The sequence below is a fragment of the Ambystoma mexicanum genome, chromosome 7p (genome assembly GCF_040938575.1).
Source record: "Ambystoma mexicanum isolate Mex_15411 chromosome 7p, UKY_AmexF1_1, whole genome shotgun sequence".
NCBI lineage: Eukaryota > Metazoa > Chordata > Amphibia > Caudata > Ambystomatidae > Ambystoma > Ambystoma mexicanum.
In genome coordinates this window covers 965064071-965090459 of record NC_090939.1, presented here as the reverse complement: position 1 = coordinate 965090459, position 26389 = coordinate 965064071, and the positions used below count along the sequence as shown (strand labels likewise).

Here is a 26389-nt window from a genome sequence, read left to right as displayed (position 1 = left end):
GAAAATGGCATCTCTGGAAGATCCTTTCATTTTATCTAACGTTGCTGGACCCTCTGCAGGACACCCTATTTGTAGATTTAAACGAGATAATGGTTACTGGCAAGTTGTGTGTATAAGTTAGCTTTAAGACCTTTGGGGAAATAATCCTGATTGATAGCCAGCAGTCTTCAGCTGTGCTGAAAACAAATCCTGCTTTATTGAAAAGATAATCTATTCCAAGCTGATTGGATCCATACTATAGATAAGATGCGTGGATATACATTGTACCAGAGCTTCTCAAAAGGAGACAAGGTGCTAGAAGTAGTACCTATGTATCTGGGTTAATTCCCTAATGTGTACTAGAGAAACTCCTTTTTTACGGTGCATGCGTATTCTGATACCTACTGCTGATGTTCGCTCAATGTGCTAAAAAAAAATAATGATGTTTGCAGTGTTTCTACATGATGTGAAGCTAACAGAAAAATTCAAACATTGAAGCATTTATTGGTCAATTGCCCGGCACAAATAATTTAAGATTATTAATATTAGGTAGATTTACAATTAATGCTGAGTGGCTAACGACAGAAACATTTTGGGACAGACTGTCGAGCTGGCATGATATTTTATTAACAACAGAACTTTGGACATTTTAGGAAAAAAATAGACATGCTTTTCATTAGATGGTAAATATGATGGGATATTGGATTGTATATCCTTTTGGACTGATTTGTTGAACATGTATGTAAAGTTATGGCTATCCACATGCTATCTTATTAGTATAGTGAGTTACAATGTTGTTTTATATCTTGTGAGTGTGAAATATAATACAAAACTGCACTGGATAGATTATGGATAAACATGTTCACTTTATTCTTTTTTCTTTAACTCTAAAACATCTGGGAACATATTATATGAACCGTATTTAGCATATGAAAATGAATTATATTTATAGGGATATCAAATTTCTGTATTTTTGTATCTTCCTTTTTGTTTGATATGTGTAAGGTTGACTTCTTTAACCAAAGTGCATTAATAATAAATAAAATAAAAAAAGAAGTTCAGGCCAAAGAAGGAAAACTGGCAGTGAGGAAGTAAACCTCTTCTCAGAATACTGAAAGCAAAGTGAAAGCTGGAAACACTCATGCTATAGTAGAAGAGCACCAATGCTCATCTATTCCCCCAACAGAGAAAAAAACAAGGAATGAAAGGCAGAGTGTGTGTATTGGGCAACTAATCCATGCTCTTCCGTTTCCATGCTTTGCTGTGGCAAACCACTTTGGGCACTTCACTACAGGAAACTTTGTTGTAGGTGCAGTAAAAAGGAGGTATAATGGACCTAGTAACCATCACTTCTCTGATAAATCACAAATAGATACTGCTACACAAAGCCCCTTCAATTAAAACACAAAAAGCGCACGAATATTTGTAGACTAAGGGCTATACAAAACAGCAAAAGTACAAATACCCCAAAATCTAAAAGGTTAAGTCATAATTCCCAGTTATATATTTTATTTTTAAATAGAAAAGGGAAAAACGAAATTAAAAAATATAATGATTTCTCCAATGATCAGTTATTCTTCCCCTGTGCACCCATTATACACATGTAGACATTTTAGAATTTCTGTGAAAACTGTGAATCGGACGAGTCTCTTGAATTTAACGCAGTTTCAGATTTAAATATGCAGTTCATTAATATTGTGGTCTGCATCGACCACCTAGTTTTGTGCTCCATCTTTGACAGCAGCTAACAAATGACCATTTTGTACAGTTGTCATGTTATGTGGACAAATTAAATGTGTCTCTCGCATCCAGAGCTCATCAGGTCACAAATATCTAGTGATTTCTTCATTACAATAATTACATATTCTGCATTGGTGACAAGGATTGACACTGACAAGTACACGCAGGGCATTCAGAGAACATTAATTTAGAAGAATAGCCCCCAAAGAAAGCATTTTCATCTGCAACACTAGAAATGTTGTGCCTCCACATACGTGTCCATAATTACAAATAAACAATACCATCAGGAAAACAATATGCCATTTTTTTCAAGTTGGAAAAATAATGTGAACATTTTTATATACTTTTAATTAATCTTTTCAGAACTGAAATTAAAAAAACTCTACTCCGTTAAAAGGGCCAAACATGTTGGACAGTTGAACATTTAGCCACAGAGATTCAATTAAAGGAAACATGCTTTTACATGAGCCTTGTGTTAATACTCTAAAAATCAGTTATCGCACCGAAGTGCCAGATTAAAAACAAGCTCTCAAAACTATATACAGAAGAAGATCTTTGTGTATTGAACATACTGAAGTTGTTATATTTGTTTTCGTATTATAATTAAACTACAAACTAAAAACTGCATAGTCAAATTACAGTATATACATTAAAACAATGCATGAACACCCACTATTGAAAGACCGATTTGCAGAAAAGGTAAAAGGAATCCTTAGTGAATTTTGCAGAAAATTGCAAACCAAAGTAGTGATGAGTTGATGCTGCACAAATTACTACTATAAGGGAACTCCACTGGTTATGTTTTATCTTTCTTTACACATTGTAGACTTCCATAAGTTGCCTATCCAGCAGACTTATAGTATGCAGTTCATATAAAGAAGGAAGGAGTCCTTTTAAGGAAGTCCATCAGATTTTCCAATAACATGCGATCCGCAACAATCTGCTTATTTGTTCGTACCTACAGTGGAGGAAAGAAAAAAACAATAGCAAAAGGTCAATAAAAATACATTTTTGTATATACATATGTACATATTATTTGAGACAATTGAATGGTTAAGAAGCAAGCAAGAGTTGAAATAACTACTGACCTTTAATACAATAGCTATTGGGAGTAGTGAGAAGCTGTGGTGGAAGTGAATGGAGTATAGTTGCGCATCTCACTCAGTAAGATTATAAGCAGCACCTCAGTGAGACTTGCCATGTTGCTACACTGCTCTTTCCTGGATTCCTGGTCTTCCTTTCCCTCGTGAGATGGAAGCCCCATGTCTACACCTCCTGTTTCTACTCTAAGGGTTATGGATGCTTATTGTCCTATGGTTTCTCCTGCTCATGGCCCACTGCCCACGGCAGCCACCTTCAGCTCTTCCTCCTTGCTCAAATGCCTGGTTCCCAGCATCCTCTCCTTCCCTTGGCTGTGCCTGGCAGCCCACCTTTAGAAAACCTTGTACTAACAAACAAGCCATCTACTACATATATATCAGCACTGTTGATGGGGGAAGGGGGGTGCAAGATTACAACTACCAAGGAGTGAGTTAGAGTTACTGGGATTTTGGTGGAAACCCTCTGTTCCCACTTGTGAACTGTGCTTATGTGCTGTGGGGAGGGGGTGTTCTTTCCCTATTCCTTAAATGACTTAAGGCGCTAGCCTGTGCATGTCACCAAATGTACATGTCCCTCCACTCCATAATACCACCATCTTTGGTTCTCCACTGCGGATACACTGCGCAAGTTTGGGCTTATGCAAGTGTGCTTTGGAGAGGGCCTCTCGGCATGCTTGGTAGCCTTGGCCACTCTCCAACCTCCAGTATGTGACTACCACATCACTGACCAAAGCCACATGAACACCGACCTCCATCTTTCACCATATGAAGCCCACCACCGGGGTGGAGCTCTCCCTTTGCCTGGCTCACCTTACATAAGCCTATTTGAATATGTCATGCTGCATTGAGCAGCAACCTAGCGACACTACATCGCCTCCAGGCTTCTACTGTGCTCTTCCTCATCCTCTTCACTAAATTTTCGCACAGGCTCAGTGAGTTGTGGTATTCTCCTTTTTCAGCTTGTCTATGCCATACCAGTCATTGAGCTTTTCTTGAGAATGTGGTCACTTTTGAGGGGAATTTGCTGGAACATTGATGTGGACCTTCTCCCTTAGCTTTACACCTACCGCCGCCCCTAACCCTTGACCTCACTGTTGAGGAGAGCTTATCTGTGTGCCTAGAAATGATTGAATTATCCGTTAGTGCTCGGAAGCATGCTAATTTATTCCAGCTTTGGTCTGTGTCATGGTCCCCTTTTACAGTTAACATTTAAGCATCTCATAATGTAAACATATTTTACATTCTTTTTCTGCAGTATGCATCACTATTCTTCCATTTTCATCTTAGATTTCTATTCCATCCCATCCACGACCCTGGTGGAATCTTCCTAACATTATCCACAATCCTATCACTACTACTTTTTCTCCCACTATCCCTAATGCATTCTGCAACAAACACTGTTGTGATAAATTGCATCAGTCATGATCACATTCTCTGCATCGGATTATGGTTTACCCATTGTTACCGAGCTACATGTGATTTTCTGGAATCTTGTCATTATTTGGCATGACAGACTAAACACACACAGTTTCTGATTGAAGAGACTTCATTCAGACAAGTTGGGAGCCCTTAGATGGGCGTTGATGGAACAAAAAGGGAAGGTAACTACGAAACAGTCAGGAGCGTTTACGACTTGGTTAGAAGAGATAAAAGCACTAGGAAATGACTGTAAGGTTAGGGGTCTAAGGGAAGTTAAAGATAGACTGCGAGGGCAGATAAAGTACTTGTGATCGAGAGGGGCAGCAGACAGAGATTCCTCAGCTGATAGCTATCCCCTCCAGCGACTATCTAATGGGAAATTGTCTGTTTAAACACTGCCAGACCCTTCCTCGACTGCGACTGCGAAAAGGCTGATAATCACGCCTGAAATCAACTGTCCTGGCCACATAGTAGCTCAGTGCCCTCTTGGGGCCAAGCCTGTGCAGCCATTCCTCTTCCTTGGAAGGGTGACGTGGTGGATAGAATACCGGCAACTCGATGCTCTTTCGTGTGTGAAAATCGGACACAACCGTAGGCAGAAATTTTGGGCGGACTTTAAGCAAAACATTCTCTCTAGAGAAACGCAAAAAATTGTAATTTGTAGGAGAGAGACCGACGCTTGCTTACACACCTTGCCGACGTGATGGACACCAAGAGGCAACCTTACAGAGGAAGAGTGCATGGCCTCAAACGAAACCGTCATAAAAAAATTAAGCACCAAATTCAGTTCCTAAGCCGGAACCACAAACACATCTTCGGAAACTTATTTCCAATGTCCTTCAGAAATCGGGCCATCAGCAGGATTGTAAAAAAGGAACCTTGATCCGTTGACCTCTTAAAAACAGACAAAGCCGCCCAATAACCATTTTCCGTGCCTATCTGAAGGCCGGACGAAGCCAAAGAAAGAAGGAATTCCATCACCATGATAGTGGGGCATGAGATGGAGGGAACTTCGTTATGCCTACTTAATGCCTCAAATGTTCTCTTCCTGCACGCATGAAGGGACCTAGTGGAAGGCCCGTTGCAGCCAACAACACTTCAAGTACCTCTCTGGAGAGGTCACAATCATCATATCCCATCCTCTCAAGAACCACACATGCAGACTGAGAGACTCCAGATTTGGGTGTAGTAACCCCTATTTCTGACTGGGATACGAGGTTTGGCTTTGGAGGAAGCCAGCAAGATGGGCAGAGGGCCATTTCTAGAAGATCTGAGTCCCACATTCTCCTGGTTCAGTTCAGGGAAATCAAGATCATGGCGGCCCGGAAAAATACTAAACCTGCTGAGAACCTATTGGAAAACAGGTATCAGGTTGAAGACCCACTCTACCAGGAACATGTCTCCCAGTGCCCCTCCGCCCCACAGGGAATTCCCTCGAGCAGAACTGCTTGCACTTCATGCTGGCCTTCATGGCAAACAGATCCCCCTCCAGGGTTCCCCACAGGAAGACGATTTCTGCCCTAACTTCCGGGCATACTTTCCACGTGTGGGATACTGTGTTCTGATTGCTCAGAGAGTCTTCCAACCTGTTCCCCGCTCCTGCCAGATGAGCTGCAGAGGCTGAGATCCTGCTCTCCAGTAGGCAATACCATAGTTGCATGGCCTTCATGCATAGGGGCAGTAAGCAAACCCTCTTGCTTGTTGAGGAGAAAGGATGGCCACTGTGTTGTCCGTCAAAATGAGGCAATGCTTCCCCCTGATGGATGGCATGAAAGCCATCAGGGCTAGACTGACTGCTCACAACTCCAGCCTGTTGCTGTGCAAACAGCACTCCACTTGTGACTAAAAGCAATGCACTCACAGATCCCTGAAGTGAGCACCCCAGCCCTTCAGCATATCGGTGACCACTTGCGCTAGTGGCCACAGAGCCCAAACGATTCCCCGCCATCATGCTCTCCCTGCTTGACACCTTGAGGACATCCTTCATGTTGTTGAAGTACTGGCACCAGTGATCCTTCATCAACATCCGCGGGCTTCCCTCTGGCACCAGAAAAATGCAGGAAGCCAAAGGTTGGCAGAGGAAGAAAGCCGCTGGCAGGCTGTTGTTCTGAAACAGCGTGACCATCTGTCTGAAATGGAGAATGGTTGTCAGGCCTTGTTGGTATGCGCCTCACTTCAAATTATTTCTTATTTGCGCTTATTGGATTCAGAAACTTGTCTAACATACATTGGGAAGACTGTGTGTCTCTGAGACTAAGTCCACAACCAAGAACTTAATTAATCATATTAGAAAACTGCTTTCTCTTGGACATGCGCTTACCCAAATTTCAAATAATGACCAAAAATACTTGTTAATGCCAACTGTATCGCCATCAGTTTTGCTCTTGCTCGGGCTTTCTCAAGGCTTACGAAACAAAAGTCATTCAGATAACAGCTCTAAAGATAATTTAAATTGTTCACAGTTGCAACAATCTATGTTACAAAATATTTTTTAATGAAGATACTCGCAAAAATGAGTCAGGAAGGAAAATAGGAGGGAAAACAAACAGCAATTAGAACATGTATTCAAGCTGCCATCATCCTTAATATTCTTTCTTGAGGTGAAATCTATTGAATTAGGAGTAAGCTGTGGATGTAAATGCATCTCACAGCTCAGCATTATCCCCTAGGTTATATTGTTGCCTGCTAGTGTGTTCTTTTGGTTGTGACCATAGAAATTGTGTAAAAGGCTGTGTTTGTTATTAATCATCCTAAAACCAAGAACCAGTGTGCCAATAGTGTTCAACTGTGAAGGTAACATTTTTTATTTTTAGTTGATACCAGTTTTCTAATAGGAATTGTAATTAGCGTCTAGATCAGCTCCTTCTCAGTTGAAATTTGCAGGTTTTCTCTGTATCTAGCCCAAATATAGTAAAATGATATAGTGCTCATATAATTACAGACTAACATTGTTCTTCAGGTTACAAAGGCAATAAAGATTAGTCCTTAAATACCTGCTTTTCTGTTTTACGTCACTTGCTTACTGAATCCATCTGTGACACTGGTATTTCTTTCCTCATGGGCAAAAGCCTTCGCCGCCCAGGTGCCAAGGACTGCTCCAATGAATTGGAGCTCTTGTGTTGGTGCGACGTGGGACTTCTGGAAATTCAGAGAGAAGCCCAGACTGTGAAGCACAGAGCACGTGTCCTCTAGCTGCAATAATACATGCTCCTGTCAATCAGTCACCATGGTAAGAGAATACATGGAAGCCAGATCTCATGAGGTGAGCTGCCACTACTGCCATCTGCTTGGTTAAGACCCGGTATGTGGCGGTTAGGCCAAAAGGGAACACACTGAACTGATAGTGAGTGTCCCCACAGACACAACGAAGCAACCACCTGTACTTTCGATGGATTGGCACATGGACACAGGCGTCCCAGCGACACCAACCAGTCCTGTAGTTGTAGAACATGCAGAACTGCTCTCTTGAACATCCGTAAAGACCTGCTCTCCAACCTTGACTCTAACATCCCTTCTGTCCTCATCCTACTCGATCTCTCTTCTGCCTTCAAAGCGGTCAACCATACCATCCTGATCAACCATCTCTGTAACAACCTGGGTATCACTAATAAGGCTCTGGCCTGGCTGACCGCTTTCTTCTCTGATCGACCCTCCCAGGTCCAACTTGGGTCCTTCCTTTCCTCTATCTCTCTCTCTACCTGCGGTGTTCCCCAGAGGTCTAACCCCTCACCCTGGCTTTTCAACCAATACCTGGCAACTCTCGCCCATCGCATTGCCGCTCTCTGCTCCAACTTTCAGTGCTATGCGGATGACACTCAACTCATTTTCAGGCTTCCCTCTGCCACCTCTCCTCCTTCTCTTATCTCGGATTGTCTGTCTGCTATTCAGGAGTGGTGTGCCGCCAATGATCTCTGCCTTAATGCCAGCAAGACGGAGATTCTCCTCATCGGCGCACCTTCACCCTTCTTTCATGTCACTCTCTGGCCAGCCTCCCTTGGTCCTCCTCCTACCCCCACCTGCGAGTCTAAGAAACCCAGGGTCATCTTTGACTCCACACTTTCCTTTTCGCCCACATCTCTGATGTATCAAAAAAGTCAAAGTTACAACTGCACCTCCTCAGAGGTATTTTGCCTTTCCTCTTGGTTCTCTCTAGGTTGGACTACTGCAACAGCCTCTTTCTAAATCTACCTGTTTCTACTCTCCGACCTTTGCAATTTATCCAGAACAGGACTGCAAGACTTGTCTTTGGGCTCAATCCCTGGGATCGTATCCCTCCAGCCGTGAAATATCTTCATTGGCTCCCAGTGGCTGCAATGATTAAATTCAAGACCCTTTGCATTGTCCACAAGGCTTTCTGGGGTCTGGGTCCAAAATACCTTCAACTCTCCCTCTGTAAATACCTTCCTTCTCGAGCTCTTCGCTCCTCCATCTCTAACTTCCTCAGGGTCAGTCGTTTCTCAAAGAAACGAGCTGGGGGCAGATCTCCGTCTTCGGCTGGTGCCTCCCTCTGGAACAGCCTCCCTGTCACTCTGAAACTTGAGGAGAACCATCTCTGGTTCCGGAAGTACCTCAAGACTTTCCTCTTTGCTTCTGCCTTCCCTCCTCCTCATCCCTGCTGATCGGTTCTGCTTGGCATCTTGCACCTGCTTACCCCGTGATTTCGGGCCCAGGTACTTTCCCACCTTGCCACGCAACTGCGCTGCCTCCTGGCAACCCTTGCACTTGGGTCTGTATCTGTACTAACCAGACACCCACTGTCTGTGCCTTAAACCTGGCACTTGCCACTTGCTGGCTGCACTACCACTTGTTTTTTTACCCTTTGCTCAGCACTTTCCACTTCTCCCTCCCCCCCTGCACTTTCCCCCTTCCCTCTGCCCTGCACTTGCGCATTCTCAATGTCACTGGGCCTAGTAAGATTGTTGTTTTTTGTTCTCCCTTGTTCCCCTCCCCTGCCTCATCGCACTCTGAAAGACTTGTGTATGAGCACGATACAAATACAATATCATTTTATGGAGACTGTCCTTCAACGTCACCATCCTGAACTCGTCCTTCCTCTGGAACTTGTTCAAGGTCCTGAGGTCCAGTTTGTGAAGGAGTCCTCCCACCTTTCTTGGGTACCAAAAAAATAAAGAGAATACAAGCCCAACCCTTTCTCTTTGTGCGGTACCTTTTAAACTGCAAAGAACAATATTAGGCGGGCACCACCTAAATATGTATGAACAGTAATCTCTGGGTATCCTGGTATCAATATTTAAAGGGACCACTACAGCGGCTTTTAGTCAATTTGAGGGCAGAGGCAGCACTTGTTAGGACTGAGAACTAATTCCCTTAAGAGATGAGAAAGCACACACAGCAGTCCAGAACACAGAAGTTCTACTAATGATGTGAGCAAACACTAAATTGCCCGGATGACAGGCGGTAATCCGAAATGCATTGGCAACACAGGACGCTACTTTGTCAACTTCCTCTGATTGGAAAATATGACTAAAACCAAGCTGTTTGGACCACATCAATGTGTCTACTATGGACTACAATATGCTAAACTTCTACACCATTTAGTATATTTAGGGAGTTATCAGCTGTTTGGTGAGCATGCAGTACTCTGAACAGTTATTCAGTCTTTTCTTTGCTACCTCTTGACTGCACCTTTTAAAAGCAGAGCATGCAGTTCTTCCTGAAACTCCTGTTCCGGTTGCTGGGGAGTGGGTGGTGGTCGGTACAGTGCTCTTTTCAAAAAGGGGAGGCAATAGCCCCATCTGATGAGATGCAAGACCCAGGTTTCTGAGGTCACCTCTTTCCACCTGTCCCAGTGTTCAGGGATCTTTCGACCTATTGGGGAAACATGTGGGCTGAACTCAAAGTGGGTAAGCAGGCGTCACCACCCTGGGCGCCGATGCTGAAGCCGAATGGCCCATGGGGCCCCGTGTCCAATCCAGGAAGCAAGAAACACCTATGGCCCTGGGGTAGCTTAGCTTTCCTCCTGAAAGGAACATACTGCATACAAACCCTGCCTCTGTAAGAGAAGGCGAAGGAATGCTTAGCGGGCTACAGCACCACAAGACCCAAGAAAGTTTCATCAGCCTTCAATCCAAAAAGGTTCTCACCATCAAACACTATATCCAATAGTTTTGCCCGCACATTCATGGAAAACCCTGAGCTGTGGAGGTATGCCACCTTCCTAATCAATGTAGGTGTTCCCATGGCACAACCCACACAGGCAGGGGCATCAAAACCCGCCCGAAGGGCCTGATAAGCCAACCCCTTCCCATCATTTATCATGTCCAAGAAACCCTCACCTCCCCTAATGGGAGATGGCCTACCGCCGCAGCTATTGTCTTCCAAAGTAAATGCAAGTACTTAGCAAAGGCACAACAGGTATTAAATGCCTTCAGAGCCAAACATTTTCTTGCCAAAGCGTCAGTCTATTTGTTCTCCATTGGCAAGTTGGAGGTATCCATAGCTAGTCATGAGCTAACTGTGGTGGCTTGGACTACCAAACTCTGTGAGGAAGGATTAGCTGATAGGTAACGAAGGTAATGGCTGGCTTATATTCCTTGGTCAGCTCTGTGTCAATGGCTGGCATGGAACATGGGTGCTACCACAGAGCCCCAATGGTATTCGAGATGGACGCATTGAAAGGCAATGCCCTTTCTGAATGGGGGCTCTTGTCCAGGATGTCAGTAAAGTCATAAGACCAACACTACTGTTTTCCTGTATTGGGCATTGGGGTGTCCAGAGGGGATGCCTGCTGCGGGTCAAGGTCAGGTGAGGTATCAGGCCCGCTTGCCTTGTGCAGTCCTTCAGCCAAGGCCAACAGGTCATCCTGGTCTGAGAAGAAGCTCTCCCAACTCTCCAGTCACACATTGGCACCATTTCAAAGGAGACTGGGTCACCTGCCTCATCTCAGATCGGCCTCATGGACTGGAAGGAACCCAACCTCAATTCTGGAATGAATGACTGGCCCATCGCCGATGTCGACAGGACCACCCCGACAGGGCCTCTTGATGTTGCCGCCTTGAGGGTCACCTGTGCCAGAAGCATCAAGGGCGTGAGATCTGACAAGTCTAGCTTAGCGCCGGAACCTCCGAACAGAACTGCAGCGTGGATCGCCTGCAGCATCAAGGTCAGAGCCATATCTGCCGTGGCCTTCTCAAATAGCTGGAGCCTTTGGGTCTTGAATGCTTCCCACTCCTTTCTTGGTGGACACGTACTCAGAAGAGGTGGGGGTTTAGAAAGGAACATACCCTGCTCCTCTGATGAATCAGAGTAATGTCTGCGTCAACGCCTTTTTTACTTTTTCTGGGAGGACGAGGAGGAGGAATGGTGGGACTCAGTGGGAGCGCTTCTTTGCCTTTTTGCAGTGAATGTTCTCCTTCTCAGGCGTCGATCTTCGGTATCGGAGACCTGACAGCTGGGCAGTCGATGGTGCCGGACATTTTAAAGGAGGATGCCCTAGGTCTAATTTCACTGATCACTCCCTGATCGTCTACGGGTTCATGTGCTGGCAGGAGTCACACTGCTCGACATTTCTGTCCACCCCGAGGCACCATACGCAAATACCATGCGGGTCCGTGATGGACATCTTCGAGACCCAGTCCCTTAGGGCACGACATATCAGTGTCAAAGAGAAAAACTTTCCAGTCACTGAAAAGAATCGCATGCCAAACCGCATGCTGAGCACACAGAAAAAAGGAACTGAGGCGTGGGGGCGTAGTGGCATGATAGATATACTACCGACATCACGTCCAGAGCCCATGAGTTGCATGGTTGAGAAATGGAGGTGATGGGCCACACCATACCACCTGTCGAAAACGTTTGAGCAGCTGACCATGGAGTGGATGTCGATCAGATGAGGAATGAGAAGACTGAAGATGATCAGGAGGTGGGTGCAGGGCAGTGAATCAACTGAAGATATAATTGAGTTCTATACCAGTATGCAAGCGGCAGTGAGAGCTGCAGGGGGCTCACGCTTAGGCTTCTTTACCAATCGAACCATCTGCTCCCGCATTGCAGGGTCCAAGCAGGATCCACACGATCATTGAGCTGTAGGGGGACACGTGTTAATTGGCACACCTCTCTCCAACACTCTGTCAATGACGAGGGAAGGCACAGTTTATGGTAAAGACCCTCAGGTCTTCAAAGCTCCTCTTAGGGAAATGCCATTCTGAGCCTCTTGTCCTTGAGGCAATGTACAAAGTGGCCAGACTAATTTGAGATATATGAAAACATTATGCTGATGAGGAGCTGTTAGTGGAGAATGTTTATTTACATCATAGAACATAAGGAAAGATGTTATGCTAAGTGTAAGGAAAGATTTCCATGTATGTGTAATTTTCCCTCCAGTTGTGAAGCCCCACAACGTTTTGTTTTTGTCTGAACATCCTAGCCTGACATTTACCAGTGGACCCCAAAATTTTTCATTTGTAAGGCCCTAGACACCCTCAAAGGATTTTTTGTGAATGTACAAGTGTGCCCAGGATGGAACCAGTGGCAGCAGTTACTTTTTAAAGCATTTTGACTCTTTTCAATGGTCCAAACCGCATTTACTGCGTTTGGCCCAGGACAGTGGCCAGTGCCTAAAATGGCCATGCCATGAAGTCCTTTGTTCTGTCCTTTGGCCATTTTGTCCCTTAGCCTTCCCCAGGTCGAGCCGGCCCGGGAAATTCCTTATTTGGTCATGCAGGCACCTGCGCAACCCGAGGCTTTTGCAGGCTTCTGCATGCCTTGTGTGTGCGCACCCAGGATGTGGGCTGTACCTCTCTAGCTCCAATACAGATCCTGAGTACCAGGATGTATGGTGTGCTGGGATGACTGGGACCACCGTGGTCCATGATTGGTCCACATCTGGCATGGTTGAATGTGAGCAGATCTCCCTTTGGTTGCCCTTCGTTCTGGTACAAAGCAAACTTTGGATAAGAGGAGGCACCCTACACCCATTCCAGGTTGATCGTCTGAGTTCTCATCAAACTTAGTAAAGGAGCCGAGTAGCCTGAAGCGAAAAAACAGATCATTGGAACCGCTGGAGACCCGCTGGAAGGTTTGGCACCCTGACCCCACTGTTGTCCCATCGGAGCCGCTGTTTCTCATCGATCAAACAAGGCCTGCAAGGATGCTTTGACCATTTGTAGTGGGACCAACTACTCTCAGCACCTTTTGCTTAACCTGCAAATGAGCCCCTTCGGAAGTGTTCCTGGACCGCCCAGTGAACTGACCAGCTCGTGTGGGAGCTTTGCTCTGGAATCGCTGCAGTTTCGAGTTTTGACTTGAGACTTTGGAAACTTTAAGCTCTTGGTAGAGGGCACTCTCCCGCTGGCTTTCGTACACCTAGGATTCCTAGGTCTAGAACTAGGAGAGTCTGCCCGAACCTGAGCCTACACGGTACCCGTGTCGACCCGCTGTGGTGATGAATTACGTGGGTGCCTTGGTGCTGTGCCCTCCCGTGCCCTACGATGAACATGCAGTGGAACTGACCCGATCCCTTACCCGGAAGCAGAGAAAGGGCCATTGTCCACATCATGCACTGAAGTCCTGGAACGCAGCCCCTGAAAGCCGGAGGGACGCGCAACTGCTGGACGTGAACCTGCGAGCAAACTGGACTTGATTGACGAAGTTTGGTCCGGACTGCGTCGGCGGTCGGTGAGTACTTGCAACACTAACGGGTGGCCCCTGGTGCATCCATAGACTTTTACACACGAGTGTCCCCCAAGGGCCACTCACCTTAGTTAGGGCAGCCTGAGCTACCATCCTATCCCTGATTCCTGGAAATTGCTCTACCCTCTTGTGGAGAACCTCCTCGAATAGTGGAACTCTATTCTTCATCGCCTCACCCCCCTTCCTGAGAAATTACAGCCCCTTGAAGAGACCTGTTTTGTACTTTAACGCACAATCGAGTGCTGCCACGCTATACCTACTTTTGAGCACAAGGCTACACACCTCATAGGGATTGGACTGCCTATTAGGGTTGTGATTCCTGAAGAATTGCCTAAAGTATATTTGTACAGTCTGACCCTCTTCTGTTACAGGTTGTGGATCCATACTTGCTTAATATTACTTTAGGATAATAGTTAATGTATATATGTTCACTAGTATATGGTTGTGTTAGAATTGTTAATATTACTGAAGTTTCATGTTGTGTTTGATTTAAAAGGCCTTCACAATAAATGTATATGTATTTTTGATATATACACCTGACAGAGTAATTTGTGGTGTTGTTTACTGTATGTGCTCATTGTGGGCCTTCGATCACGCTCACCGTCCCTGAGACCTAGTCTTGACCGCCGCCAATGCTACCTTGATTGGTTTGGCTTGTCCAGAAGGTGACCCTATTACAAGAAACTAAGCTGGCCTTCTGAACCTCGGCCCATCAGGTCAGAGTTCAGAAATCCATCTGAACAATAAATACCAAAAGTTGGGCATTGACTGACCCACTGGCCATCAAGTGACATGTAAGTTAATGACTAGGGAATGTCCAACTGAGCCCTATATAAACCCTATGAAAATCCATTGGGAGAAGCTGGCTAAATCAGATTGGGAAAGCTAAGGAGCTGTTGGCAGACAGAGCTGTCAAAACAGCAACATTAACAGGGGGTGTTCACTTCCATGTGAAGTTTGCATCTTAATTTGCTGAGTATAACTGAATTGGAGATGTGCTAATTGCTGGTCTTTTATTTCTTCATTTTCAAATAGGTGCTGAATACAATATGGTGTCGATTCATGGAATTAATGTGCGCCGAAAATTCCCGCGCAGAGGTGCCAAAACGTGCGAATCGCAGTAAAAGTGCGAAAATCGCAGTGCAAGTGTGAAAATCGCAGGGAAACCAGCGCACATCGATTCATGGAAGGCCGTGCGCAAGAAAAATATCGGATGTGCGCTGAAAAAGTGCGCGGCGCATGCCGGCGCACAGGATATCTAATGGCGTGCGCCACGGCCACAGCGAAATCGCACATAGCGCGGCGCACACAACAAAAGTAGGCGGAACACGGGGCGTAACACTCGGAATGGGGAACAACTCGTCAAAATGAGAGCGTCACGGGGGAAGTACAGGAGGCAAGTGCGCGGAACTCCCACACGCTCGCCTACAACACGTAGTCATGGAATCCAATAGGGCAAACCAGCGCACGGTCAAACCAGCGCACAGGCCCAAACACGTCCGCCACAAGAAAGCAGGCGGTAGTGTCCCTGCCCCTGAAATAAATGTGCGCCAAAATGTGCGCCAACAAAAAGCACCTATATACAGCTATGATGAATGTCACATACTGTGGCCCTCTAAGACAAATGACGTGCAAAGGGGTACGCGACAAACACAGACACCCGCTGTGTGAAAAATAGCATGTGCGTGTATTCTGTGCTGCGCGGAAAGTCCCACACGCGAATTGCCTGGGTCCGTGTATTCCGGGGTGCGCGGGAAGTCCCACATGCGAATTGCCTGGGTCCGTGTATTCCGGGGTGCGCGGGAAGTCCCACACGCGATTGGCCTGGGTACGTGTATTCCGGGGTGCGCGTGAAGTTCCACACACGATTTCAGCAGGGTACGTGGATACTGGGATGCGCATGAAGTTCTACACGCTAATTCTGCAGGGTACGTGTATTCCGGGGTGCGTGGGAAGTTCCACACGCAATTGGCCTGGGTACGTGTATTCCGGGCTGCGCGGGAAGTTCCACACGTGAATTTACTGGGTCCGTGTATTCCGGGGTGCGCGGGAAGTCCCACACGCGAATTGCCTGGGTCCGTGTATTCTGGGGTGCGCGGGAAGTTCCACATGCGATTTCAGCAGGGTACGTGTATTTCGGGGGTGCCGGGTAGTACTACACGTGAATTGAGCGTGTGGGTCCTCCCAGGTGTTCCCTCTACACCCTCCACGGCCGCTGCAGGCAGCCCACACCACAGGGGACTACCCTGCACCCCTGCTCATGTCCCGCAGGCAGCCCATCCACCATGGCCATGCCCCCCAGCCAACCCACATGTCACCTTGCACTACTGATCACCAACGCATGTCTCCCAGCACACCCACCCACCAGCATCCAGGGGCACCTTCCACCAGGCCCCCACACATGTCTCCCACCACCCCCACCCCCCAGCAGTCAGGGGCACCTGCCTGGGCACCTGCCAGCAGGCCCACATACATGTCTCCCACCAACCCCCACCCCCCAGCAGTCAGGGGCACCCTCCACCAGGCCCCCACTCATGTCCCCCTGCACCCCCACCCCCCAGCGGCCAGGGGCACCCTCCACCAGGCCCCCACTCATGCCCCCCTGCACCCGCACCCACCAGCAGCCAGGGGCACCCTCCACCAGGCCCCCACTCATGTCCAACTCATGTCTCCCAGCACCCCTACTCCCCCAGCAGTGCAGGGCACCCTCCACCAGGCCCCCACTCATGTCCCCCTGCACCCCCACCCACCAGCATCCAGGGGCACCCTCCACCAGGCCCCCACTCATGTCCCCCTGCACTCCCACCCCCCAGCAGTGCAGGGCACCCTCCACCAGGCCCCCACTCATGTCCAACTCATGTCTCCCAGCACCCCCACCCCCCAGCAGTGCAGGGCACCCACCACCAGGCCCCCACTCATGTACAACTCATGTCCCCCTGCACCCCCACCCCCAGAAGTGCAGGGCGCCCTCCACCAGGCCCCCACTCATGTCCAACTCATGTCCCCCTGCACCCCCGCCCCCCAGCACTGTAGGGCACCATCCACCAGGCCCCCACTCATGTCCAACTCATGTCTCCCAGCACCCCCACCCCCCAGCAGTGCAGGGCGCCCTCCACCAGGCCCCCACTCATGTCCAACTCATGTCCCCCTGCACCCCCGCCCCCCAGCACTGTAGGGCACCATCCACCAGGCCCCCACTCATGTCCAACTCATGTCTCCCAGCACCCCCACCCCCCCAGCAGTGCAGGGCACCCTCCACCAGGCCCCCACTCATGTCCAACTCATGTCTCCCAGCACTCCCACCCCCCAGCAGTCAGGGGCACCCTCCACCAGGCCCCCACTCATGTCCAGCTAATGTCCCCCTGCACCCCCACCCCCCAGCAGTGCAGGGCACCCTCCACCAGGCCCCCACTCATGTCCCCCTGCACCCCCAGCAGTGCAGGGCACCCTCCACCAGGCCCCCACTCATGTCCCCCTGCACTCCCACCCCCCAGCAGTCAGGGGCACCCTCCACCAAGCCCCCACTCATGTCCAACTCATGTCCCCCTGCACCCCCACCCCCCAGCAGTGCAGGGCACCCTCCACCAGGCCCCCACTCATGTCCCCCTGCACCCCCACCCCCCAGCAGTGCAGGGCACCCTCCACCAGGCCCCCACTCATGTCCCCCTGCACTCCCACCCCCCAGCAGTCAGGGGCATCCTCCACCAGGCCCCCACTCATGTCCAACTCATGTCCCCCTGCACCCCCACCCCCCAGCAGTGCAGGGCACCCTCCACCAGGCCCCCACTCATGTCCCCCTGCACTCCCACCCCCCAGCAGTCAGGGGCATCCTCCACCAGGCCCCCACTCATGTCCAACTCATGTCCCCCTGCACCACCACCCCCAGCACTGTAGGGCACCCTCCACCAGGCTCCCACTCATGTCCAACTCCTGTCTCCCAGCACCCCCACCCCCCAGCAGTGCAGGGCACCCTCCACCAGGCCCCCGCTCATGTCCAACTCATGTCTCCCAGCACCCCCACCCCCAGGCAGTGCAGGGCACCCTCCACCAGGCTCCCACTCATGTCCAACTCATGTCTCCCAGCACCCCCACCCTCCAGCAGTGCAGGGCACCCTCCACCAGGCCCCCACTCATGTCCCCCTGCACCCCCAGCACTGTAGGGCACCCTCCACCAGGCCCCCACTCATGGCTCCCAGCACCCCCACCCCCCAGCAGTGCAGGGCACCCTCCACCAGGCCCCCACTATGTCCCCCTGCACCCCCACCCCCCAGCAGTCAGGGGCACCCTCCACCAGGCCCCCACTCATGTCCAACTCATGTCTCCCAGCACCCCCACCCCCCAGCAGTGCAGGGCACCCTCCACCAGGCCCCCACTCATGTCCCCCTGCACCCCCACCCCCCAGCAGCCAGGGGCACCCTCCACCAGGCCCCCACTCATGTCCCCCTGCACCCCCACCCCCCAGCAGCCAGGGGCACCCTCCACCAGGCCCCCACTCATGTCCCCCTGCACCCCCACCCCCCAGCATCCAGGGGCACCCTCCACCAGGCCCCCACTCATGTCCCCCTGCACTCCCACCCCCCAGCAGTGCAGGGCACCCTCCACCAGGCCCCCACTCATGTCCCCCTGCACCCCCACCCACCAGCATCCAGGGGCACCCTCCACCACAGTGCCCTGATGCCTGTGTTTTATTTCTCCCTGTCTGCAGTGTCAACTGATGAAGAGGGCGGAGAAGGTGCTGTGAAGCACAGCGGCAGGGGTCGCACCACCAGCCCGAGACGCAAGGCCCGGCTCCCCTCCCAGGTTGTGATCTCGTCGGGGAGTGAGGAGTCCGGTGCCGCGTCCGAGGCCGCAGCTGCCGGGGGGAGGTCCAGGAGGCGGAGGTTGGAGTTGGACTCCTCGGCAGCAGAAGGGGCAGCTGGGACCCCAAATCTGTACTTCTTGTCGGTTCACACGCGATTTACTTCACAGCGTTTCCGGGGTGCGCGGGAAGTCCCACACGCGATTGGCCTGGGTACGTGTATTCCGGGGTGCGCGTGAAGTTCCACACACGATTTCAGCAGGGTACGTGGATACTGGGATGCGCATGAAGTTCTACACGCTAATTCTGCAGGGTACGTGTATTCCGGGGTGCGTGGGAAGTTCCACACGCAATTGGCCTGGGTACGTGTATTCCGGGCTGCGCGGGAAGTTCCACACGTGAATTTACTGGGTCCGTGTATTCCGGGGTGCGCGGGAAGTCCCACACGCGAATTGCCTGGGTCCGTGTATTCTGGGGTGCGCGGGAAGTTCCACATGCGATTTCAGCAGGGTACGTGTATTTCGGGGGTGCCGGGTAGTACTACACGTGAATTGACCGTGTGGGTCCTCCCAGGTGTTCCCTCTACACCCTCCACGGCCGCTGCAGGCAGCCCACACCACAGGGGACTACCCTGCACCCCTGCTCATGTCCCGCAGGCAGCCCATCCACCATGGCCATGCCCCCCAGCCAACCCACATGTCACCTTGCACTACTGATCACCAACGCATGTCTCCCAGCACACCCACCCACCAGCATCCAGGGGCACCCTCCACCAGGCCCCCACACATGTCTCCCACCACCCCCACCCCCCAGCAGTCAGGGGCACCTGCCTGGGCACCTGCCAGCAGGCCCACATACATGTCTCCCACCAACCCCCACCCCCCAGCAGTCAGGGGCACCCTCCACCAGGCCCCCACTCATGTCCCCCTGCACCCCCACCCCCCAGCGGCCAGGGGCACCCTCCACCAGGCCCCCACTCATGCCCCCCTGCACCCGCACCCACCAGCAGCCAGGGGCACCCTCCACCAGGCCCCCACTCATGTCCAACTCATGTCTCCCAGCACCCCTACTCCCCCAGCAGTGCAGGGCACCCTCCACCAGGCCCCCACTCATGTCCCCCTGCACCCCCACCCACCAGCATCCAGGGGCACCCTCCACCAGGCCCCCACTCATGTCCCCCTGCACTCCCACCCCCCAGCAGTGCAGGGCACCCTCCACCAGGCCCCCACTCATGTCCAACTCATGTCTCCCAGCACCCCCACCCCCCAGCAGTGCAGGGCACCCACCACCAGGCCCCCACTCATGTACAACTCATGTCCCCCTGCACCCCCACCCCCAGAAGTGCAGGGCGCCCTCCACCAGGCCCCCACTCATGTCCAACTCATGTCCCCCTGCACCCCCGCCCCCCAGCACTGTAGGGCACCATCCACCAGGCCCCCACTCATGTCCAACTCATGTCTCCCAGCACCCCCACCCCCCAGCAGTGCAGGGCGCCCTCCACCAGGCCCCCACTCATGTCCAACTCATGTCCCCCTGCACCCCCGCCCCCCAGCACTGTAGGGCACCATCCACCAGGCCCCCACTCATGTCCAACTCATGTCTCCCAGCACCCCCACCCCCCCAGCAGTGCAGGGCACCCTCCACCAGGCCCCCACTCATGTCCAACTCATGTCTCCCAGCACTCCCACCCCCCAGCAGTCAGGGGCACCCTCCACCAGGCCCCCACTCATGTCCAGCTAATGTCCCCCTGCACCCCCACCCCCCAGCAGTGCAGGGCACCCTCCACCAGGCCCCCACTCATGTCCCCCTGCACCCCCAGCAGTGCAGGGCACCCTCCACCAGGCCCCCACTCATGTCCCCCTGCACTCCCACCCCCCAGCAGTCAGGGGCACCCTCCACCAAGCCCCCACTCATGTCCAACTCATGTCCCCCTGCACCCCCACCCCCCAGCAGTGCAGGGCACCCTCCACCAGGCCCCCACTCATGTCCCCCTGCACTCCCACCCCCCAGCAGTGCAGGGCACCCTCCACCAGGCCCCCACTCATGTCCCCCTGCACCCCCACCCCCCAGCACTGTGGGGCACCCTCCACCAGGCCCCCACTCATGTCCAGCTCATGTCCCCCTGCACCCCCACCCCCCAGCAGTGCAGGGCACCCTCCACCAGGCCCCCACTCATGTCCCCCTGCACCCCCACCCCCCAGCAGTGCAGGGCACCCTCCACCAGGCCCCCACTCATGTCCCCCTGCACTCCCACCCCCCAGCAGTCAGGGGCATCCTCCACCAGGCCCCCACTCATGTCCAACTCATGTCCCCCTGCACCCCCACCCCCCAGCAGTGCAGGGCACCCTCCACCAGGCCCCCACTCATGTCCCCCTGCACTCCCACCCCCCAGCAGTCAGGGGCATCCTCCACCAGGCCCCCACTCATGTCCAACTCATGTCCCCCTGCACCACCACCCCCAGCACTGTAGGGCACCCTCCACCAGGCTCCCACTCATGTCCAACTCCTGTCTCCCAGCACCCCCACCCCCCAGCAGTGCAGGGCACCCTCCACCAGGCCCCCGCTCATGTCCAACTCATGTCTCCCAGCACCCCCACCCCCAGGCAGTGCAGGGCACCCTCCACCAGGCTCCCACTCATGTCCAACTCATGTCTCCCAGCACCCCCACCCTCCAGCAGTGCAGGGCACCCTCCACCAGGCCCCCACTCATGTCCCCCTGCACCCCCAGCACTGTAGGGCACCCTCCACCAGGCCCCCACTCATGGCTCCCAGCACCCCCACCCCCCAGCAGTGCAGGGCACCCTCCACCAGGCCCCCACTATGTCCCCCTGCACCCCCACCCCCCAGCAGTCAGGGGCACCCTCCACCAGGCCCCCACTCATGTCCAACTCATGTCTCCCAGCACCCCCACCCCCCAGCAGTGCAGGGCACCCTCCACCAGGCCCCCACTCATGTCCCCCTGCACCCCCACCCCCCAGCAGCCAGGGGCACCCTCCACCAGGCCCCCACTCATGTCCCCCTGCACCCCCACCCCCCAGCAGCCAGGGGCACCCTCCACCAGGCCCCCACTCATGTCCCCCTGCACCCCCACCCCCCAGCATCCAGGGGCACCCTCCACCAGGCCCCCACTCATGTCCCCTGCACTCCCACCCCCCAGCAGTGCAGGGCACCCTCCACCAGGCCCCCACTCATGTCCCCCTGCACCCCCACCCACCAGCATCCAGGGGCACCCTCCACCACAGTGCCCTGATGCCTGTGTTTTATTTCTCCCTGTCTGCAGTGTCAACTGATGAAGAGGGCGGAGAAGGTGCTGTGAAGCACAGCGGCAGGGGTCGCACCACCAGCCCGAGACGCAAGGCCCGGCTCCCCTCCCAGGTTGTGATCTCGTCGGGGAGTGAGGAGTCCGGTGCCGCGTCCGAGGCCGCAGCTGCCGGGGGGAGGTCCAGGAGGCGGAGGTTGGAGTTGGACTCCTCGGCAGCAGAAGGGGCAGCTGGGACCCCAAATCTGTACTTCTTGTCGGTTCACACGCGATTTACTTCACAGCGTTTCAAGTTCGTACTCCCTGTTACCCCCGACAGCTTTTTCTCTTTTCCTCTTTTTCTTGGGCCTGTTTACTCAAACAGCGTTCCCTTCTACTGTTGTCCTGTCTCCTCAGACAGCGTACAATTCTTCTTTTGGCGGGGGTGTTGCCAACGCGCACATGCGCGTCTTTTTCACGCTTTTCTTCCTGGCAGACGGTGAGTCGCGCACATATTTAACATCTGTGCTTGCCCTGTGTGTCGCGTACCCCTTCAGAGGTCATTCTAGGCTGCGTGTGACACGCATACGTTCATTCTTGTGTTTCTGGGTGCCACAGCGTAGTGCAGGTTTATTTTTCCACACAAGTGGTCTAGGAGGGGTTGCGTGCACCTTACTTCCCTTTTTTGGGACGCCTGTGCGTTGCGTGACCCGTCATCTTTCCCCAGGGGTGACATACAGCCTTGCTGGAGCACTAGGGTATGATTACCATCTGGTACCCAACCCCTTTGACCCCCAATTGCTCAGGACAATAGTTCACAGCGACTCCCATACGCACAATAACATCAGTGCCATGGCTGGGAGGCGAAGAAGCCGTAAGGGTGGCAAAGGTGGCCGAGCCCCAAGTGGTGGCCGTGGTGGATCCGGTAGGGGACGTGGCCGTGACTTGCAGGGTGCCCCTAGCCCCCCATGTGTGGAGGACCAGTCAGGGACACCCATGCCCCCCCCCGGTTGAGGGTAACGTGGCTGACACCACCCATGCTCAGCCCTTGTTGGGCCAGCCCACTGTGGCACCAGACCTGGCACAGGGTGACTCCATGGCTGACTTCCAGGTCAGCAGGTCTAGGACACGTGCGCCGGTGCACGTTGGTGTCATCAGGCCACGTGGATCAGGGCCAGCTAGGTCATCTGCTGCCCCGAGTAGGCAGGGTGGGGAGGCTGCAGGGGCAGCTGCGGCTCCATCCACCCCACCTCTCACACACCCAGCCAGGACAGTGTCGGTCCAAGTCCATCCTGCTGACATTCCCCCTAACACCATCACACTTGAGCTAATGCCTGCACCAACTCCCATGCTGAGTGTGCAATCCCACACTCCTAGTACAGAGTCCACCGGGGCTCCTGCCCCTAGTGTCCAGAGCGGCGTAGGACACTCAGGATCCCCACCACCTTCCAAGCGGAAGAGGAAGAGTGCTCGTCCAGTAGAGGCTGATGCCCCAGACACGGCTACACAGTCCGGCCCGTCAAGGAAGCCCAGCTTCAATGAGGCCGAACTGAATGCACTTGTAGAGTATGTGTCCGCACATGACCGCGAAATGGTGATTGTTGCAGGATCTAAAACCACACCTGCACAACGTCTGGCACACTGGCAGACCATCGTGGACATAATAAGTGCCCTTGGAATCGTGAGGCGCACAGCTACTGAATGCTACAAGCGCTGGAATGACCTGAAGCGCAGGGCAAAGAATAAGCTGGCCTCAAGTCATGCCGCTACCCTAGTGACTGGAGGTGGGTCTCCAGCAGAGGACATAGAACTCACTCCACATGAGCATGTTGCTGGGACCTACGTCACAGAGGAACAGATCCAAGGAGTGGGAGAACTGGCAGATTACGAGGCATTGTCCGGTGAGTGCACATGCATGTGTGTGTCATCCATGTGCATGGTGTGTGTGTGAGGGCTTCTGTTTGGGTGCCAGGTGAGGGTGTGTGTGCCTGAGTGGTTTGGGTCACCCATGTGCCTCATCCAATACATTCTGCGCACCAGCATTTGGGTATAGCAGTATCCCTTCTGTCAACAGTAGACATCCAGCCCAACACCACGCCAGTTGCCCTTGAAGTGTCATCTTGCCACAACATTGTTGCTTATTTTTCTCTGTTTATTCAGGCAGATTGTTTGCATTCCACCACTTTTACTAGGCATTTCTCAGTCCTATTGTCCCATGTCTGATATGGCTATGGTACAGTGGACTGACTTTGTTTCCTGGATATCATTTGTTTAGACATGTCCCTGTGCTATAGGACCATTTTGGACTGGCAGCTCCAGGTTAAACATTTGAACCATTTCAATAAAAAAGCAATTTCATGAGCAAACTAGACTGAATGAGCAATTGGTGCCCTCCTCTCCCTCTTCACTTTATGGCTAGGGTACATGCCATCTGGTGATGGCATGTGTATTTGACCTGCCAATCACAGGCCAATGTGTGATGCCACTGCTAGGCAGCATGCAGCAAATTTGTTTGTTAGGGAGAATTCTCTGTTTAGGCTGAATTTCCTAACCTAGTGAGTCCCCCAGCAGCTTTGCTGGATTTCTGGAGTTTGTTTTTTTCCATCCTGCCAAGAGTGAGACTCTTTTCTCCCACTCTTGGACATGTATGTGTGTAATTCCTTTGAATGTCAACGTGTTCTATGGGCTATGGGGTCTTTTACTCCATAGGGTCTCATGTTTTTCTATGTGTGTTACACCGCACCCTACGTGCCATAGCACTGGGGCGTCCTAGCGGACCTCCATCATAGACTCCATACCCGGGGACTGACTACTATCTCCCCGGGCATGTAAAGTCACCATTGGCTTTACTAGACCTAAATTTACTAACAGAACTAGTACAAACCATCCTATTGTTGACATACTAGTAGGGGTAATTCGATTACTCCTGGATCTGTTATTCGAGGGGGCACTGTCTCGTCCCCCCTCGTCGAGTTTTGGCTGGTGGCAGTGGAAACTACTTGTTATGTTCGACCCCGGATATAACCCTATGGGATTCTTCCCATTGTTAGAGATTGATACTTTTTCTCGTTAGTCTCTAACATACCACCGGTCTACTTATCTTAAATAAGTCTACCGGATGGTATTTTCTGCCAGAACTCGGTTTTTAAAATGGCGTCTGTGTTCGTCTCTGTGACTCCTAAACCAAAGGTCGTGCCCTTTGTTCCACTTTTGGCGGGCTTCTGTACAGAGACCCTCCAAAGTGGTGCCATTCTGTCTGGGTTACCACAGGGGTGTGGGAGGGGGTTTAGGCACCCTGAACCGAGTTGCCTTGCCAACTCCGGTCGCACTCTGGTGTGATTGGCCCAAGTGGTGAGCCTCCCCGCTCAACACTTAGCGTGTGTTGATTGACAGCTAGGCTGAATGAATGGGGGTTTTCTGCATAAAAGCAGGGTTTTTGGGACTGGATCTTCAGAAGTCGCCACAGGACCTAAGAATCCGACGAGAGTAAAGCTGAGCCGACCTGCAACGACGACACCTCCGGTGCAGCCCTTCTGAACCGACTCACCACTTCCCGACGACAGAGGAGATCTCCCTGCCGGAGAGTCTCTTCCCCTGACTGGTGGGAACAACCAGTCCCTTTTGCTTTTTCTTTGCCTCAGGACGCAGTGGTCGAATTGCCCGTGCAGAGCACCTTGGCAACCGGATAGCCACTACCCTTGTACCGCGACCAAAAGGTGGTGCCTTGTGACGGAGCACTCCGCGGCTGGTCTCTTCCCTGGTGGTGCAACGATCTTCAACTTTCCTTCGATGACGAGATCCTCTCTTCTCTTGGCAAAGACCGGACGTGCACCCACCACCAGGAACAACTGCCCCCGCCGGAGCTGCCTCTCCACAATCAAGGTACTGTGTCCGCCTGGCTTCCCTTGTTGCCGGATAGAGTGAGGTGTCTTAATTCTCGCCTCTCCATAGGGTCGCCTCCAAGCTTTCTCTAGCGTGTTGTTCTGAACTGGTCCAATCTGCCAATAACAATTTGCTACAAAGACTCGAACGCATTTCCACTAAGATACTTTTTGGGACATATTGCCTCGCCTCTCTCCGAGTAGGCCTGGCCTCTGAACTTTATGATCTACTGTGGTTTTTGTCTTCTTGCCTTGCATTTGTCCGTTAAGTATTGGAACCGTGTTGATTTCGTAACCTGCTTATTTTTCTCTCCCGTCCTAACGAATACTAGAGTGCCATCTAGGTTTGAGGCATACACCTCTTTCTGCAAATAAGTGATACTGATAAAACCTAGAATTGTCGAACTATTGTTAGGGGGATTGATCTTTTCTTCTTCTTAGAGTAATTGTAATTGAAGTGTTTGCCGTAATAGTGCCAGAGTGTTTTCTATAGATGTGTAGTTATAAATAAATACCTTTATATCTTTACACTGAAGCCTTGTTGCGTGTTTGCTTGTCTTACTGTGAAGAATTGCCCTATTTT

General features: G+C 51.9%; 1 protein-coding gene across 5 annotated transcripts in view; it reads right to left on the bottom strand.

Annotated features, from left to right (window-relative positions):
* Nucleotides 1–1471: 1471 nt before the first annotated feature.
* GK (glycerol kinase) overlaps nucleotides 1472–26389 on the bottom strand; it is a 2191429-nt gene continuing 2166511 nt past the window's right edge. For 2 of the 5 annotated variants that reach the window (XM_069637310.1, XM_069637306.1), the window contains one exon: nucleotides 2047–2677. In XM_069637310.1, coding sequence (XP_069493411.1) covers nucleotides 2664–2677 — 14 coding nt within the window. In that variant the 3' untranslated portion in view covers nucleotides 2047–2663. Of the gene's footprint in view, nucleotides 2678–26389 lie in introns of all 5 variants that reach the window. The other 3 variants (XM_069637308.1, XM_069637309.1, XM_069637305.1) reach the window with 2 other exon arrangements.